The sequence below is a fragment of the Palaemon carinicauda genome, chromosome 8 (assembly GCF_036898095.1).
Source record: "Palaemon carinicauda isolate YSFRI2023 chromosome 8, ASM3689809v2, whole genome shotgun sequence".
Taxonomy (NCBI): domain Eukaryota; kingdom Metazoa; phylum Arthropoda; class Malacostraca; order Decapoda; family Palaemonidae; genus Palaemon; species Palaemon carinicauda.
In genome coordinates, this window is record NC_090732.1 from 131,808,657 (window position 1) to 131,828,643 (window position 19,987).

General features: G+C 43.5%; 1 protein-coding gene across 4 annotated transcripts in view; it reads left to right on the plus strand.

The window, feature by feature from the left end:
• The window catches only part of LOC137645943 (phosducin-like protein), a 103,999-nt gene that overhangs the window by 53,931 nt on the left and 30,081 nt on the right, over positions 1-19,987 (plus strand). For all 4 annotated transcript variants that reach the window (XM_068379012.1, XM_068379015.1, XM_068379014.1 and 1 more), the window contains exons 6-7: positions 14,255-14,368; positions 16,798-16,922. In XM_068379012.1, coding sequence (XP_068235113.1) covers positions 14,255-14,368; positions 16,798-16,922 — 239 coding nt within the window. The remainder of the gene's footprint in view (positions 1-14,254; positions 14,369-16,797; positions 16,923-19,987) is intronic.

Here is a 19,987-nt window from a genome sequence, read left to right on the forward strand (position 1 = left end):
ACCCGCCCCTACTTAAGGGAATTACAGTTTCTCATATACTATTCTTTTTATAGATGGTGCATTGTCTGACGCCGGCCTGTGCAGCTGTTATGCACCAGCCTTGTGGCCACTCCGTCTGCCGATCTCATGCCCCTTGTGGGGTTCAACTGGAAGACGTTGTGGTATGGCACCCGGATAACTGTGTGATTTGCTTCGACCTCATCACTACCCTTGGATCTGACTCGGTGAGTCCCGTTGGCTATGTTGCCTTCTTATTTTACTATTAGTAAGATCTCTATGGTCTTGAAGGACCATTGGGAGTCTTCCCTTTTATAATTCCCACTATTATTTCAGGCATCCCCGGAGCAAAAGTCTGCGGCTCGGGCCACACTGAAGGTGTGGGTTGGTGGTTTTGCCCGGAATGTGAAGTCTAAGCGGCCGTACGTCCTATCTGAGGACTACTGCTCCATGGTTTACCCCAACGCTAAGTCTTCAGCCGCTGTGGCTAGGCATGTGGCAGCTCCCATCATTGCCCACATTGATGCCACCATAACGGGTCTCATCGACCCAGAGCAAGATCCATCGGACGCCCCCGGAGGTCTGGAGGACAATGTTGCCTCCATGAACCTGGACGTCGAACCAATGTTACTAGACGAGCCGGATACAGGTAGGGTGGTAAGTGAGGCAAGTGTTTCCGGCGCTGAGATTCCTATCCTCAGCCCCGCTCTTTCTTCTTCTTCTGATCGCTCTTCTTTTCATGGATTTTCTGGGGACCGTGATTCGTCTCAACGATCATACCCGGTCCCCCCTAAGGATAAGTCTACATCAAGAACCTTACCCAAAGCTCGCAAGCCCCACAAGACTTCCCATAGCTCTAAACAAGGTACAGACCTGTCATCAAAGGCCTCTGGTTCCTCCTCTAAGTCTCACGACCCGGGAGTTCATTCCGCCCCTCCTGCTGCTAGCCCGGGCCTTTCCGAATCAGCCATGCTTCGCATCGTGTCGGAGATGCAGGCAAAGTTGGTTTCGGAGATGCACTCTAAGATGGACACGATGTTCTCTAACATCGGTCAGAGACTTGGGGCTTTAGAGCAAGGAGCTCCGGAGAGAGTCCAAAGCTCTCGCATCCCGGATGCCTCTAAGCTCCCGCCGTTTGCCAAGAACAACCCTTGGCGTATGGCTCTTCATTCCCCGTTCTCAGATGGAATGTTGACTTTGGAGGGCCTTGGCACTCGTCCTCTAGAGGACTTTGAATTCTTTCCTCCTGGTCTGGCATTTCCATTTCATGGTTATGCCAGGCTTACCGAGGAAGCTTTAGTTCGGTTAGACAAGGTCCCCAAAGAGACGGTCATCTTCCCTAAAGAGCAAGCCCAATCTGTTTGGGCCAGATTTTTGAACGACATCGGCTGCACTAACACCATGCTGACGCCTTATAAAAGCTCTTTTACGATGTTCTTAATGGACAAGAACACCTTGACTCCATGCGTCAATAAGGTGGCAGAGCTTGCCTTCCAATATGCTCTGGAGGAGAAGCCCTTGCCTCCCATCCGAGAGGTGGATCCAATCTCCCTCCTTCTTCCTTCAGGCATTGAGTGTTGGGACAACGTCCATACCACCTTTACCTCTGGCAAGCTAGCAGCAGACTGTGCCTCAGTTTTGTTTAGTGAGAGGCTTCCCCGTCTCCCGGAATCCCTCATTAAACAGGAATATGATTCCCGCCTACGTGTGGGCCGTACTCTAAACTTGGCCACATTCACGGAGTCGATAGCCTTGACTTACGATACGGAGAGTATTTTTAAGTCTCTCAACAAGGCTACATTACAGTCTTTATATTATGACCTGTATGACTTCGCTACTGCTAAACACAGATGTCGCAAGCATGTCCTAGCTGAGGCGACGATTAGGCATGAACCTAATAAGCTCATCCGGTCCTCCTGTTGGGGTTCAAATCTCTTCCCCGAGGATCTCGTAGAGGAAGTCTTGGCGGAGGCCACTAGAGTTAATCAGAGCCTTAAAGCCCGTTGGGGTTTGACCCCGAAACGCAAATATGACCCCGCAAATTATCAAGCCCGGGGTAGGAAGAAGCTTCGTCCATATACCTCCACCCAGTTCAGGCAACAGCAGAGTGGTTCGTCCAACTTCCGGCTGCCTCTTCCCCCATCTCCTGTTGTCCCTGCACAGCCTTCCACCTCTCAGGCTCCTTCGGATGACTATGTCACCGTTCTGCTCCCTAAGAGCCAGCTTTCTGGTGCCTCCTCCACTTCTCCTGCCTTTAACCAGTCTTACGAGGCTCGTAGCTCTTCCCAGAGTTATGGTAGAGGTAGAGGCTACCACCGTGGTTCTAACCAGAACAAAGGCAGGGGAGGAGCCTTTCGCAGAGGAAAGAATTTCCGAGGCGGACGTGGAGGCAACTCCTCAAACCAATACTGAGGTGCAGCAGGTAGGGGGGAGGCTCTATGCCTTCCGCAACAAATGGAGGTTCAGTCCCTGGGCGTTCAGTATCATCTCCAAGGGACTGGGGTGGAGTTGGATTCAAGGACCTCCTCCTCCGAACAAATTTCGTCAACATTCCACTCCGGACCTGGTCGAATTTGTCCAGGATCTTTTACAAAAGAACGCCATACAAGAAACGAAACACCTGAAGTTTCAAGGTCGGCTGTTCAGTGTCCCGAAGAAGGATTCGGACAAGAGAAGAGTGATTCTAGACCTATCCCTTCTCAACTTGTCCATTCAGTGCGACAAGTTTCGAATGCTTACCGTCTCGCAGGTGCGGACCTTACTTCCCCGTGGGGCCGTCACCACCTCTATCGATCTTACAGACGCCTATTATCACGTCCCGATAGCGAGACACTTCCGTCCGTACCTAGGCTTTCGCTTAGGGGACAAAAGTTACTCCTTCAAGGTGATGCCTTTCGGGCTCAACATCGCCCCAAGGATCTTCACAAAGTTAGCAGAAGTCGCTGTTCAGGAACTCAGGAATCAAGGGATTCAAGTAGTAGCCTATCTGGACGACTGGCTCATTTGGTCAGACACCTCCCAAAATTGCCTAAAAGCCACTCACAAAGTCATCCATTATCTTCAATCTCTAGGCTTCCAGATCAACTTCAAGAAGTCCCGTCTTCTTCCAAAATCGAAGTTCCAATGGCTCGGCCTGCAATGGGATCTTATATCTCATACTCTGTGTCTTCCCAGACCCAAGAGGTTAGAGATTGCAAGGAACACCAAACGCTTTCTCAAAGACAAAGTAAGTTCCAGACGACTCCAAGAGAGGATTCTGGGGTCCCTTCAGTTTGCCTCAGTGACGGATCTTCTTCTGAAGGCAAAATTGAAAGATATCAATCGTGTCTGGCGTTCGAGGGCGAACCGGAAGCTCCGGGACAGGAAAGTCCGCCTTCCTCCCATTCTACGGGAAAGACTTCTTCCTTGGACAAGAGCAAACAGTCTGTCAAAGTCAGTTCCCCTTCGATTTCCGCCTCCGAAATTAATCATTCACACGGACGCATCCTTATCAGGTTGGGGCGGCTATTCTCAGCTCAAGAAAGTTCAAGGTCTTTGGACTCCCTTGTTCCGCCAATTTCACATCAATGTGCTAGAGGCCATGGCAGTTCTTCTAACCCTGAAACGTCTCGCTCTTCCCAAGAAACAACACCTTCGTCTGGTCCTCGACAGCGAAGTGGTGGTCCGCTGCCTCAACAGAGGCGGGTCAAAGTCAGGGCCTCTGAACCATGTTCTAGTAGCCATATTCTCCCTAGCAGCCTTGAACCGTTGGCATCTTTCAGCTGTCCACCTGGCGGGAGTCCGGAATGTAGTGGCAGACGCCCTGTCCCGGACCTCCCCTCTAGAATCGGAATGGTCACTCGATCTAAAGTCATTTCGGTGGATTCTCTCTCAGGTTCCCGGTCTCCAAGTGGACCTCTTCGCCACGGAATCCAACCACAAATTGAGAGTATATGTGGCTCCCAATCTAGACCCTCAGGCTTACGCCACAGACGCCATGTCACAGAATTGGGACACCTGGGAAAAGATTTACAGTGATACCTCGGTAGTCGAACGACTCTATACTCGAACAATTCGGAGTTCGACCAAAATTTTCGAGAAATTTTTGCTGCGGTGCTCGACCAAAAATTCGGTACTCGACCAGCCGAACACGTGACGACCGCATGGGCTTTGTGATGATCGCGCCATCTCGGCCACTCTCGCTTGTTCGGGAAGCATCAGTTCTCTCGAGAGCGTCACTCAGACAACGCGCGATCAGCATTCGTTGTGATTTAGTGATTTTCAGTGCTTTTAATTGCTTTTTTAGCTTTCATAATGAGTCCCAAGAAAGTAATGAGTGTTAAGGGGAAGGACTTTATGAAGTTTGCGGCTATGCATGGTGCCAATATTGATCCTCAAAACACCTTGTTCCTAGAATTGGATAAACGGGATTCCACCATCCGCCAGTATGACTCTGCAGTTAAAAAGTTGGCAAAATTTTTAATAGACTCAGACGTGAACTGTATGAACTTGAACCTTACAGTCACTTTCTTTAGATCTTTATTAGAATCAGGTCTGGCAGCCAATACTATCACCACTATTAAATCGGCTCTGAAAAAGATCTTCCTAGTGGGTTTTAACATAGACTTAACCGACTCTTTGTTAGCTTCAATTCCGAAAGCTTGTGCCAGACTGAAACCGGTTACTCGTCCTACCCCGGTGACCTGGTTCCTTAATGACGTACTCAAATTGGCTTCTGATACCATTGACAGTTCTTGTGATTACATTCCCCTTCTCAGGAAAACACTTTTCCTGGTGAGCTTGGCTTCCGGGGCAAGAATTTCTGAATTGGCAGCCTTGTCGAGAGACCCGGGTCATATTGACTTCCTGCCTTCGGGAGAGGTCCTTCTTTCTCCTAACAAATTCTTTTTGGCTAAGAACGAAGACCCTCAAAACAGATGGTCCTCCTGGAAAATTGTTCCCCTCACGCAAGATCCGTCTCTGTGCCCTGTTACTACTCTTAGGTCTTATTTATCCCGGACCTCCTCTAACTCCTCGGGGCCTCTATTCGTTAGAGAACAAGGCGGTACTATTACTATTAAAGGGATCAGGCAACAAATTTTGTATTTTATTAAACAAGCTAACCCTGACTCTTTTCCTCTTGCACATGATATCAGGGCGGTTGCTACCTCGGTGAACTTCTTTCACCACATGAATTTTACAGACCTTTCCAGGTATACAGGGTGGAAATCACAGTCAGTGTTCAAGAAACACTACTTTAAACATTTGGAAGCCCTAAAATTTTCTACAGTAGCCGCAGGGAGCGTAGTTACTCCCAGGTAACTCACAGGTTAATGCCTTGTCTCTTTATCTCTCCCTCTTACCTGCCTCATTTATACCCTATTGTATTCGTTGGTCTCGCACCTGAATACTGTTATTATATTTGTAAATTTTTATACTCCCGAGTATCTGTATATATTATCACTCACGGCATTATTATACCTACCTTATTGGATTTATGTTCATATTTAAGATACCCTTATAATTGTTTTTTGGTACTCATCTCTGATTAAAAGCATCCTGTATTTCCCTTATGCTTATGTTTTTTCCTTTATTTTGCAAGTTTGGTGACATTTTTCTCTTGTATAGATTCACTGGGCGGCACAGGTTCGAGCCCAGAAAAGGGATTTTGACGTAGGAAAAATCTATTTCTGGGCGAAGGACCTGTGCCGCCCAGTGAACCCTCCCAGCTCCTCTCCCTTGGAGTCCCCAAACTTTGGGTGCTAAGGAGTTGGGTTCTGAGCGGATGCATTGTTAGTAGTACCGAGTGAGGTTGAACGGCTCTCCTCTATTGGGGTTTCTGTCGTGGATGAATCTAAATAGTGCGGGACCTCTGGATTATACGCCCAATTTTATACCGACACCAATAGGTGAGCGAGCTAGTTAACCTAGCACTCCTTTACATTTTTTCTCTGGTATATTTAGCAGTAAATTACCTAAGAATAAGTGCTAAATGGAGCTTATTCACTGGGCGGCACAGGTCCTTCGCCCAGAAATAGATTTTTCCTACGTCAAAATCCCTTTTTTCTGGATTTGAGGGAGTGACTCACCACTGTTTAGTAAATATCATTGAAATATTAGGATTATGTCTTTATGGTCCCCAGTGTTGAATAAAATTACTGCTAATTGCCATACTTATGCATTCTAAGGTAATTTCAACCAATCTACAAAAAACAACTTTGAAGCCCATATCTCTTTCTGCTCTTAAATAAGGGATTTTGACGTAGGAAAAATCTATTTCTGGGCGAGGGACCTGTGCCGCCCAGTGAATAAGCTCCATTTAAGCACTTATTCTTAGGTAATTTACTGCTAAATATACCAGAGAAAAAATGTAAAGGAGTGCTAGGTTAACTAGCTCGCTCACCTATTGGTGTCGGTATAAAATTGGGCGTATATTCCAGAGGTCCGGCACTATTTAGATTAATCCACGACAGAGACCCCAATAGAGGAGAGCCGTTCAACCTCACTCGGTACTACTACAATGCATCCGCTCAGAACCCAACTCCTTAGCACCCAAAGTTTGGGGACTCCAAGGGAGAGGAGCTGGGAGGGTTCACTGGGCGGCACAGGTCCCTCGCCCAGAAATAGATTTTTCCTACGTCAAAATCCCTTTTCTGGGCTCGAACCTGTGCCGCCCAGTGAATCTATACAAGAGAAAAATGTCACCAAACTTGCAAAATAAAGGAAAAAACATAAGCGTAAGAGAAATACAGGATGCTTTAATCAGAGATGAGTACCAAAAAACAATTATAAGGGTATCTTAAATATGAACATAAATCCAATAAGGTAGGTATAATAATGCCGTGAGTGATAATATATACAGATACTCAGGAGCATAAAAATTTACAAATATAATAACAGTATTCAGGTGCGAGACCAACGAATACAATAGGGTATAAATGAGGCAGGTAAGAGGGAGAGATAAAGAGTCAAGGCATTAACCTGTGAGTTACTCGGGAGTAACTACGCTCCCTGCGGCTACTGTAGAAAATTTTAGGGCTTCCAAATGTTTAAGGTAGTGTTTCTTGAACACTGACGGTGATTTCCACCCTGTATACCTGGAAAGGTCTGTAAAATTCATGTGGTGAAAGAAGTTCACCGAGGTGGCAACCGCCCTGATATCATGTGCAAGAGGAAAAGAGTCAGGGTTAGCTTGTTTAATAAAATACAAAATTTGTTGCCTGATCCCTTTAATAGTAATGGTACCGCCTTGTTCTCTAACGAATAGAGGCCCCGAGGAGTTAGAGGAGGTCCGGGATAGATAAGACCTAAGAGTAGTGACAGGGCACAGCGACGGATCTTGCGTGAGGGGAACAATTTTCCAGGAGGTCCATCTGTTTTGAGGGTCTTCATTCTTAGCCAAAAAGAATTTGTTAGGAGAAAGAAGGACCTCTCCTGAAGGCAGAAAGTCAATATGACCCGGGTCTCTCGACAAGGCTGCCAATTCAGAAATTCTTGCCCCGGAAGCCAAGCTCACTAGGAAAAGTGTTTTCCTGAGAAGGGGCATGTAATCACAAGAACTGTTAATGGTATCAGAAGCCAATTTGAGTACGTCATTAAGGAACCAGGTCACCGGGGTAGGACGAGTAACCGGTTTCAGTCTGGCACAAGCTTTCGGAATTGAAGCTAACAAAGAGTCGGTTAAGTCTATGTTAAAACCCACTAGGAAGATCTTTTTCAGAGCCGATTTAATAGTGGTGATAGTATTGGCTGCCAGACCTGATTCTAATAAAGATCTAAAGAAAGTGACTGTAAGGTTCAAGTTCATACAGTTCACGTCTGAGTCTATTAAAAATTTTGCCAACTTTTTAACTGCAGAGTCATACTGACGGATGGTGGAATCCCGTTTATCTGATTCTAGGAACAAGGTGTTTTGAGGATCAATATTGGCACCATGCATAGCCGCAAACTTCATAAAGTCCATAAAGTTAGGGCGCTCTGAATGTTTGAGAAAGCGTACACAACGCGTGTTTGTACTATCTGAGACAGAACCGGATTGGGTATCGGGTGAGGGTATAGTCTCAACTCCCGCAGGAGAGGATACCAGTTGCTCTTGGGCCAGTTGGGTGCGACCAAGGCTACTTGTCCCTTGAAGGATCTCAGTTTGTCTAGAACTTTCAGCAAAAGATTCACCGGGGGAAAGAGATAAATCTTTTCCCAGTTGTCCCAATTCTGTGACATGGCGTCTGTGGCGTAAGCCTGAGGGTCTAGATTGGGAGCCACATATACTCTCAATTTGTGGTTGGATTCCGTGGCGAAGAGGTCCACTTGGAGACCGGGAACCTGAGAGAGAATCCACCGAAATGACTTTAGATCGAGTGACCATTCCGATTCTAGAGGGGAGGTCCGGGACAGGGCGTCTGCCACTACATTCCGGACTCCCGCCAGGTGGACAGCTGAAAGATGCCAACGGTTCGAGGCTGCTAGGGAGAATATGGCTATTAGAACATGGTTCAGAGGCCCTGACTTTGACCCGCCTCTGTTGAGGCAGCGGACCACCACTTCGCTGTCGAGGACCAGACGAAGGTGTTGTTTCTTGTGAAGAGCGAGACGTTTCAGGGTTAGAAGAACTGCCATGGCCTCTAGCACATTGATGTGAAAATGGCGGAACAAGGGAGTCCAAAGACCTTGAACTTTCTTGAGCTGAGAATAGCCGCCCCAACCTGATAGGGATGCGTCTGTGTGAATGATTAATTCCGGGGGCGGAAATCGAAGGGGAACTGACTTTGACAGACTGTTTGCTCTTGTCCAAGGAAGAAGTCTTTCCCGTAGAATGGGAGGAAGGCGGACTTTCCTGTCCCGGAGCTTCCGGTTCGCCCTCGAACGCCAGACACGATTGATATCTTTCAATTTTGCCTTCAGAAGAAGATCCGTCACTGAGGCAAACTGAAGGGAACCCAGAATCTTCTCTTGAAGCCGTCTGGAACTTACTTTGTCTTTGAGAAAGCGTTTGGTGTTTCTTGCAATCTCTAACCTCTTGGGTCTGGGAAGACACAGAGTATGAGATATAAGATCCCATTGCAGGCCGAGCCATTGGAACTTCGATTTTGGAAGAAGACGGGACTTCTTGAAGTTGATCTGGAAGCCTAGAGATTGAAGATAATGGATGACTTTGTGAGTGGCTTTTAGGCAATTTTGGGAGGTGTCTGACCAAATGAGCCAGTCGTCCAGATAGGCTACTACTTGAATCCCTTGATTCCTGAGTTCCTGAACAGCGACTTCTGCTAGCTTTGTGAAGATCCTTGGGGCAATGTTGAGCCCGAACGGCATCACCTTGAAGGAGTAACTTTTGTCCCCTAAGCGAAAGCCTAGGTACGGACGGAAGTGTCTCGCTATCGGGACGTGATAGTAGGCGTCTGTAAGATCGATAGAGGTGGTGACGGCCCCACGGGGAAGTAAGGTCCGCACCTGCGAGACGGTAAGCATTCGAAACTTGTCGCATTGAATGGACAAGTTGAGAAGGGATAGATCTAGAATCACTCTTCTCTTGTCTGAATCCTTCTTCGGAACACTGAACAGCCGACCTTGAAACTTCAGATGTTTCGTTTCTTGTATGGCATTCTTTTGTAAAAGTTCCTGGACAAATTCGACCAGGTCCGGAGTGGAATGTTGACGAAATTTGTTCGGAGGAGGAGGTCCTTGAATCCAACTCCACCCTAGTCCCTTGGAGATGATACTGAACGCCCAGGGACTGAACCTCCATTTGTTGCGGAAGGCATAGAGCCTCCCCCCTACCTGCTGCACCTCAGTATTGGTTTGAGGAGTTGCCTCCACGTCCGCCTCGGAAGTTCTTTCCTCTGCGAAAGGCTCTTCCCCTGCCTTTGTTCTGGTTAGAGCCACGGTGGTAGCCTCTACCTCTACCATAACTCTGGGAAGAGCTATGAGCCTCGTAGGACTGGTTAAAGGCAGGGGAAGTGGCGGAGGCACCAGAAAGCTGGCTCTTAGGTAGCAGAACGGTGACATAGTCATCCGAAGGAGCCCGAGAGGTGGAAGGCTGTGCAGGGGCAACAGAAGATGGAGGAAGAGGCAGCCGGAAGTTGGATGAAGCACTCTGTTGTTGCCTGAACTGGGTGGAGGTATATGGTCTAAGCTTCTTCCTACCCCGGGCTTGATAATTTGCGGGGTCATACTTGCGTTTAGGGGTCAAACCCCAACGGGCTTTAAGGCTCTGATTAACCCTAGTGGCCTCCGCCAAGACTTCCTCTACGAGATCCTCGGGGAAGAGATTTGAACCCCAACAGGAGGACCGGATGAGTTTATTAGGTTCATGCCTAATCGTCGCCTCAGCTAGAACATGCTTGCGACATCTGCGTTTAGCAGTAGCAAAGTCATATAAGTCATAATATAACGACTGTAGCGTAGCCTTGTTGAGAGACTTAAAAATACTCTCCGTATCGTAAGTCAAGGCTATCGACTCCGTGGATGTGGCCAGGTTTAGAGTACGGCCCACACGTAGGCGGGAATCATATTCCTGTTTAATGAGAGATTCCGGGAGACGGGGAAGCTTCTCACTAAACAAGACTGAGGCACAGTCTGCTGCAAGCTTGCCGGAGGTAAAGGTGGTATGGACGTTGTCCCAACACTCAATACCTGAGGGAAGAAGGAGGGAGATTGGATCCACCTCTCGGATGGGAGGCAAGGGCTTCTCCTCCAGAGCATATTGAAAGGCAAGCTCTGCCACCTTATTGACGCATGGAGTCAAGGTGTTCTTGTCCATTAAGAACATCGTAAAGGAGCTTTTATGAGGCGTCAGCATGGTGTTAGTGCAGCCGATGTCATTCAAAAATCTGGCCCAAACAGATTGGGCTTGCTCCTTCGGGAAGATGACCATCTCTTTGGGGACCTTGTCTAATCGGACTAAAGCTTCCTCGGTAAGTCTGGCATAACCATGAAATGGAAATGCCAGACCCGGAGGAAAGAATTCAAAGTCCTCTAGAGGGCGAGTGCCAAGGCCCTCCAGAGTCAACATTCCGTCTGAGAACGGGGAATGAAGAGCCATCCGCCAGGGGTTGTTCTTGGCAAACGGCGGGAGCTTAGAGGCATCCGGTATGAGAGAGCTTTGGACTCTCTCCGGAGCTCCTTGCTCTAAAGCCCCAATTCTCTGACCGAAGTTAGAGAACATCATGTCCATCCTCGACTGCATCTCCGAAACCAACTTTTCCTGCATCTCCGACACGATGCGAAGCATAGCTGATTCGGAAAGGCCCGGGCTAGCAGCAGGAGGGGCGGAAGGAACTCCCGGGTCGTGAGACTTAGAGGAGGAACCAGAGGTCTTTGAAGACGGGTTTGTACCAGGTTTAGAGCCATGAGAAGTCTTGTGAGGCTTGCGAGCTTTGGGTAAGGTCCTTGAAGTAGACTTATCCTTAGGGGGAACCGGGTATGAACGTTGAGACGAATCACGGTCCCCAGAAAATCCAAGAAAGGAAGAGCGATCAGAAGAAGAAGAAAGAGCGGGGCTGAGGATAGGAATCTCAGCGCCGGACACACCTGCCTCACTTACCACCCTACCTGTATCCGGCTCGTCTAGCAACATTGGTTCGACGTCCAGGTTCATGGAGGCAACATTGTCCTCCAGACCTCCGGGGGCGTCCGATGGATCTTGCTCTGGGTCGATGAGACCCGTTATAGTGGCATCAATGTGGGCAATGATGGGAGCTGCCACATGCCTAGCCACAGCAGCTGAAGACTTGGCGTTGGGGTAAACCATGGTGCAGTAGTCCTCAGATAGGACGTACGGCCGCTTAGACTTTACATTCCGGGCAAAACCACCAACCCACACCTTCAGTGTGGCCCGAGCCGCAGACTTTTGCTCCGGGGATGCCTGAAATAATAGTGGGAATTATAAAAGGGAAACTCCCAATGGTCCTTCAAGACCATAGATATCTTACTAATAGTAAATAAAATAAGAAGGCAATATAGCCAACGGGACTCACCGAGTCAGAACCAAGGGTAGTGATGAGGTCGAAGCAAATCACACAGTTATCCGGGTGCCATACCACAACGTCTTCCAGTTGAACCCCACAAGGGGCGTGAGATCGGCAGACGGAGTGGCCACAAGGCTGGTGCAGAACAGCTGCACAGGCCGGCGTCAGACAATGCACCATCTGTAAAAAGAATAGTATATGAGAAACTGTAATTCTCTTAATTAGGGGCGGGTCTGGAGGACCCGGGCCTAACATAGGTCTAACACAAGATTAGAGCCTAACTACTATTCTATAAGTGGCCTAACATAGGTCTAACACAAGAATAGAGTTTAACTATACTATTCTTTTAAGTAGGGCCTAAAATAGGTCTAACACAAGATTAGACTGTAAAAAATAAAATAAATTTTTTTTTTTTTTTTTTTTTTTTTTTTTTTTTTTTTTTTTTTTTTTTTTTTTTTTTTTAGGGGCGGGTCCGGAGGACCCGGGCCTAACATAGGTCTAACGCAAGGTTAGAGCTTAACTATAATATTCTTACATAGGGGCGGGACCGGGGGTCCCGGGCCTAAACATAAGTCTAACTTGAAACTAAAGTATAGCCATCCATTCCGGTCAAGCCGGGAGCATAAAAAAGGATGCAAAAACAAGGAATTAAGACACATAGTGTCTGATTTCCCGGGGTGGGGTAGACCCCGGGCCGGGAAATAAAGGTATATTCAATACCAATTCCTTTAGGGACTCCGGGGTAGTGATCTGTCATATATAATCATCATAGGAAATGTTATAAAATAATAGGGGGGCGGAACTGTAACTAAGAACTGCCAATCGAACCCGGAGGGTTTCGTATAACATAAGCCAGAATGAAAAGTGAATATAAAATAGGGTACACCGGGATCCAACTCTGTAGACCGGTGGCCAACCAGACTAGACAGAGACTAAACCGCCGGGCCACCCGGAGGACAAAGTCCATAAACACTTAACTACCCCCTCTAAAAGGAGGGAAGGCAACGGTCCCTTAGTGGAGGGGGGAGAAGCCTAGCCGCCCACCTAGCTAGAGGGGGAGCGTGGGGGAGGATCACGTGATACGAGGCAGCAGGGCTACCAACTGACGATCCCCAATCAGACAGATCAAACGGAGTAATGGCACAAATATTCATTATAATAATAATAATAGCGTTAAATATATGAATAAACACATTGAAAATTTTTGGGCAAGGCATGCAACATAAATAATTAAATCACAAAAGACACACCTGATGGCTAAAATAACATTGCCGCCTTAGCACGGTCGGCAGCCATAGCGATACGTAAATGATATCGGCCCAAAAATTGAACCACGAGGATTCTAAACGCTAAATAATGAATATTCACAATAACAAATAATATTTGATAATAAAAATAATACACATAGTAACACCGCAAGTGAAAATTAAAAGCTCTCAAAAACAGGAGTACCAACTGTAGTGAAATCAAGCAAGATCGGTATGAACGAAGAGAATAAACTCCTATAATATAAATATTAAACGATCTAGGTTGCTCAAAACACAGTAAAATCCAGCTTGGTACTTAACTTAGACGGTGTCTCCTGGGAAACCGACGAAGAAGCCATAATTCACTAGAAAATATCCAAAAGCGAGAGCACCAGAAAAAAAGCGGGTTACTTTGAACGTTGTGCTAAAAGGAGTTGGGTTCTGAGCGGATGCATTGTAGTAGTACCGAGTGAGGTTGAACGGCTCTCCTCTATTGGGGTCTCTGTCGTGGATTAATCTAAATAGTGCGGGACCTCTGGAATATACGCCCAATTTTATACCGACACCAATAGGTGAGCGAGCTAGTTAACCTAGCACTCCTTTACATTTTTTCTCTGGTATATTTAGCAGTAAATTACCTAAGAATAAGTGCTTAAATGGAGCTTATTCACTGGGCGGCACAGGTTCGAGCCCAGAAATTTATATTTTTTATGTTATGGTTATGGTGAAAGATGCATAAAGTTTCAGAGACAATAACTAAATATGAATAAAGCATAAAATTTGCCCAGAAAGTATGCTAATGAGAGTATGTTGTACTTGCAATGTCTTACTAGTCTGTTGGCATTTGGTATATGTAGCGTATATATTTCTGGATTTGAGGGAATTAGCTTATCACTGCTTAGTAAATAACCCTGAAATATGTTGAAAATGATTGCAGTCATGATCAATATAGTTATATACTTAATGTTGCACTGGATGGAGGGACATTATCCTGATATACATCCAGAAATAAATTTTATCATGTTAGAAATTGAATTTACCCTATTTTATTCTTTATTATATCTCCAGGAAGCTTTGGGTTGTGAAGCTATGAATGGTTGCTTATCATGCCTAGCACAGGATTACCCATATGTCAAATTCTGTAAATTGCCAGCATCAGCAGCTGGTGTTAGCAGTCATTTTGTAAGTATTAGAATTGATTTTAATTTTGATGAAACAGATGTTGGAGGAAAATAGTTTATTAGTATCATCATGAATAAGTTGTCTGAATTAGTAGAAATATACGTGTAGTTTTTCTTGATATTCTTACTTCATGGAGAATAAAGCTATTATTATAGTTCATACTGGTTAATTGAGAGCATTATCATTACCTGCCACTAGCTGGACATGGATTGCTCTGATCCATAACACTTAAAATTGTATTATTTTATTATTAAGCATGTCTACTTCCCCTTTGCCATTTCTTCTTTCTATATTTTGTGTCTATTGCTAAACTTTATTGCTGCCAGTGACTAATTTCATAGATTAGGTCTTAATTATTTTGATATTGTCATGTTTTGTTATTCTGTATCATGAATTAAATGTACTCAGCATGATATTTTGTATGTATGTCATGTTGATTTTGCCAGATATGTAGTATCTTATTAAAGTGTTTTATAAGTTTAATTATATATATATATATATATATATATATATATATATATATATATATATATATATATATATATATATATATATATATATATATATATATATATATATATATCTTAACATTAAATCATGAACACTGAGGATGATGGCACCATACAGTGTGTGGTAGAAGTAATATTTCTTTTTTTTTAAGATCTTTTAAAATTGTGATCCTTGAGGTAGTTTTTTATTGCAATTTATATGGTATTCTCTAAAGTATTGTTTGTCAAAGGTGATTAAGTAGAGATGGGCAGGGCTATTGAGAACTTTCAACATCCATAGCTTCATTATATAAGCTTTACTTTTAAAGTACAGTATGATTTATTTTAAATAAAATTTATTTTTTATGCAAATAAATCAGTTTACTCATGCTAATCCTGCAGTCTGCAGCTCCTGTTAGGTACACCAAAAGTAGATGACATATCCCATAAAGGCTTGACAACACTTCTTCTGGTTATATGGAATTTTCATGATAAAAATATTAATTATACTTACCTAAAAAACTGACTAAATTTTAGCCTCATTGTTAACCCTACTACTTCTTGTTATGTCCTCCTATTGGCAACACTGTTTGCTGTCCATTCACCTTGAAAATCAGTTTTGGCATGACATATGTGGCAAAAGCTAGGTAGGGGCAGGTGAATTATCCAGTAAGTATTATTGATATTGGTTTTAATCTGAAAATTCCATTTTATTAAGTATAGTATTACCTTTTAAACCCATCTTCACATCAGCACATCAAATTCATGATTCAATCACACCCTGTAAATATTAAAGTGTCTAGTCTTGCTGGAGGTGTTCTAAGCTCTGATTCTCATGATAAAGCAGTATTTTTTTTTCCATTTTACTAAAGTTGCCAAAAGGAAACTAGAGCCCAGCCATTACGAAGATTTGGTTCGCTTTCCTGTTTTTTATTCCTGAACAGAAGCTATAGTAATGTTATAGCATCAGTTGTGGTGACTTCCTTAGCATCTTCTATAATGCCAAATGAGGTTACCTCTAAAACAAAGTCCTAATAGCATTAAAAAAGTAATGTAATTGATGCAATCTTAACTAATGAAAAAAATCTTGTCTGGAACCTCAAAACTGAAGAATGTTAGTACTTTTTTACACCTGTAGTAGACTACTGTCCAATCAATCGTCTAACTAATAGATCTCACCTAATATATATAGAATTTACTGTGAAAACTTGCATGGACAAATGGAGAGTGAGGGATTGTTTTATCTCAGGTTTGTTGGCCCTCTAATGGGAGAACAAGATTTGCTGCTGACTGCTGCTATCTTTAATCTTTATATGAGGGATTAAAGCATCCAGGATTCCTTTTCAAAAGAAAAGACTACCTGGAATTATAAGTTATATTTTTATAATGAACAAAGTATTCTGCCTCTGAAACAAGCTTGAAATATTGTTGACGACAATATATGTCATTAACTACCCTCACCCAAGTAGGAATAGTCTTTAGCCTGCAGAATTATTTATCAACCGATGAAACCCAAATTTCAATCAATTCTTTGTTGCATTAACACAAAAACTCTAATGAAGGAAATGAAAAGAATGGAATAAGTTAGTCAGGAGACTTTTCATTTACAGTGTGTTGTTGAACAAACTCAAAAGAAGTGAGATAGTCAAATGTATGTCTACTGACTGAATGCTACAGTATTTACTTATAAAAGGAAGACTGCAGCTTCTACAGTAAAGTATCAAGGGACCAAGGAAACTAGATGATTAATTGTAATGAGTTTTAGGTGAAATAAAGTAATTTTGTGTGTATACTGTACTTAAATGTTTTTAATAATTTGTATGTCACTAACAATCAATATGAAATCAAAGGGTCTTTTAAAGTGTATATACGAGTAAAATTATTATTTTCATAATGAAAATGATTTTATACAGCTTTCTTTCATTTTGGTATCTTCCGTAGAAAGTAACAGGATTGCCAGCCTTACTAGTGTATAAAGAAGGGACTCTGATGGGTAATTTTGTACGTCTCACAGATGAACTAGGTGATGATTTCTATGCAACTGATGTGGAATCCTTCTTAATAGAGTAAGTGTATAATTGATTTTTTCAATTATTCCTTGTAGCTGTTCCTGTATCTGTATATTTTGATTGACTTTTAATTTATAATAACCCATGTAAGTTAGTTTTCATCCAGGAGTTTTTTAATCTTAAATCTTTATTTATTCATTTTTTTTAAATTGGTAAGCAATCACCAAAATTTTACTAGGTACTGCACTATCTACAGTATTTTAACATAAATAGATATATAATCTATTTCTTGGGCAATAAACTACGTGTGATATAATTGCTTGTTACATTGAGAGAATAAGTTACCCTAGAGTGATGTAGTATTAGCTTCAGTAAGATTTTAACTCCAATTTTTGGTGGAGTGTAAATTAATTTTTTTGAAATTTCCCTTAAATGTATTGTATTTATCATGCATTTTCCATTATTGTTGTCATATTTTTTATTCTGATGAATGAAAATTCTTTTAATCTTCTCATTGTACAACCTCACTTAAGGTAACTTCTTCCTTACAGATCAGAAACATCCTGCAATATTGTAAAGCAACCTTTCTAATCCATATTATTTTAATATGTCCCCTTTTATTCAAATACTGTATGCTTCCAAGTGTAAAATTTTCAACAGAAAGTAGAAAAAATACAAGTTTTTAAATATTTAACTTAGCCGGTGAATATATAATAGCTGCAACTCTGTTGCTCGACAGACAAAAAACAGTAAAAACTCGCCAGCGATCGCTATACAGGTTGCGGGTGTGCCCACCAGCGCCAACTGTCGGCCAGATACCACTCTCTCGATGTAAACAAAGACTCAATTTCTTCTCTGTCGACGTGTCGACAAGACGTACTTTTACTCGCTGTAGAACCTGGAGTTTTCTCAACATATTTGGTGAAGTACTTCATTTTGGTTTGAGCTTTCGCAGTGCAGGTGTTTTATCTTCATCTTAAATCTTGAACTCGTTTTGGATAGATTTAATTTTTGGTGACAAAGAGAGTATGGACTTTCTTTGACTTTTAAATGGCCGACCCTTCCCTTAGACGGAAGTGTGTTTAGGCTTTTAGTAATATCACGTTATAAATTAATTATAGATTTTCCTCTATATATTTTATATCTCACCGCCTTTATTAGGCCTCTTCGATTAACTTTCCATTTATAATAAACATAAAAAATAAATTTTAATGTTTTGTTTATATGCGACCTTTCCTGAGAGTAGGCGGTCCTAACTTGGAAACCGAAGTTAAACAACGTTGAGCCCTTTCAATTGTAAATAGCTTTTAAAGAGCTAATGATTCAAAACTTTTTAAATGAATATTTTTAATAAATATTTTATGAAAGATTTTCTTTGAATAGTCTTCGTACTGTTTTCAAAGATGAACTAACGTTTAGTTTATTTATGCTACGCAGTTTGCGCTCTATCGTTACGATAGAGAGAGAGAGTATCACGGTTTCACTTTGCAGAAAGAGTAAATCGATTCTGACGTTTTGTTCATTCTTCTTTCAAAGCTTAAATGTTTTAAATTCTATTTTAAAGGAACTTTTTAATTGAAAAACCTTTCAGTTTTTTCCTTTGGTCAAATAACATGTTTTTTTGATGAAACGTAATTGGGCTCTTCTCTTAGGTGCAAAATCAAGAGAGAGAGAGAGAGAGATAGAGATGGAGGGAGAGAGAGGAGAGAAAACGTTCCGTTCAAGCGGGTAACGTTGTTCTCGAGTTACTCTCGTCCCTAGTCTCTGTACGGGGAGAAAGGATAAAACGTTTTTAGTTTTATTCTCGTCCCCAGGCAATGTACGGTGAGAGATTGAAAACGTAGTTTTGAATGAACTAGTGTTTATTCTCTTCCCCAACCACTGAATTTTTATCTTAAAAGATGTTTACTGTTTTTTTGCTGGTATTAATGTGCTTGCATTATACGACTGATTTCGCATTTACTACCTTTTGATGAGGGTAGAATTGCGTGCTTCAGGTAGAAATCAGTGAAAGTTTCGATTTCAGTGAAATAAGTGCAAAACAGAAAATCGTAGTGATAAAGTGATATTGCGCAAAGTGTTACAGTGTTGCGTCCGAGGGTTTGTCTGTTCGTGCCTGTCGTTCACCTAGTCCGGGACCTCTTGCAAGCTCCCAAGCCCAGGGGAGAAGTAATGTCGTACGACTTATGGGTTCGAGAGGCCTTGATCAGCGAACAGACGTTTTCCCTCTATGGTATCGGGTGTATCTTACCAAGATCTCCCCTACCATAAGGCGAGAGAGACAATTTTCTCCTCGTCATCCGAAGGCTTTTCGCATAAGAAACCTGAAACAAGGTTTCGAGGCCCTTAAGCGAAAGTCAGTCCTTTCAGGACAGGTCCAGCGTCCTGGTTGCAGCCATTAGGACTGCTCTGACCCTATGCAGTCATCGGATAACTGCTCGCCGCCTAACAAAAGCGTAACACAGACTCCGAGAGTCTTTTTGTTGGCAAAGTGTTGCGGTCACAGACGTTACCCTCGTCTCTTACCGCAACCATTTCCGTTGATCCTAAATGGGTTGTACGGCAAGACATGCAGAATAAGCTTGCCTCCCTTATGGAAGACTATTCTGCCGATTAGTCCGTTGAGCCTAGCCGTTTATCTCATCGAGATCCTGGCTTTCAGCCAACCTAACGTTCCTTTGTGCGTCCTGTTGACGTTGTCGTAGCTAAGTTACGTCAGTCAGGTTGTTTAGAACCACACTCGATGCGGTCTCGTGTGGATTTTCAGCCACATTTGGACGTTAGGCCACTTGCTGATGCTCCTGTTGACGTTCAGGACCTTCGCTAACAATCGGAGTTGACGCTGTGCGTCAACCTCCGCATTCTAGAGTTGTTTTGACTGCTCAGTCTAGGCGGTCAAAGCAGTCTCGAGTGGACGCTGTGCGTCCTCACGCACCTGTTGTTGTTGACAGTTCACAGACTGTCAAGCAGTTACATGACGTTGCGTCCTGGTCCGCTACTAATGCACCAGTGCGTGTGGACTCTGCTTGTAAAGCATTGCCACCACGGTAGGTCTCTCCCTTGCTTGAGACTCAGCTATTATCGGACAAGGTTCCTTTAGATGAGGAAGTTGCTGTTCCCCC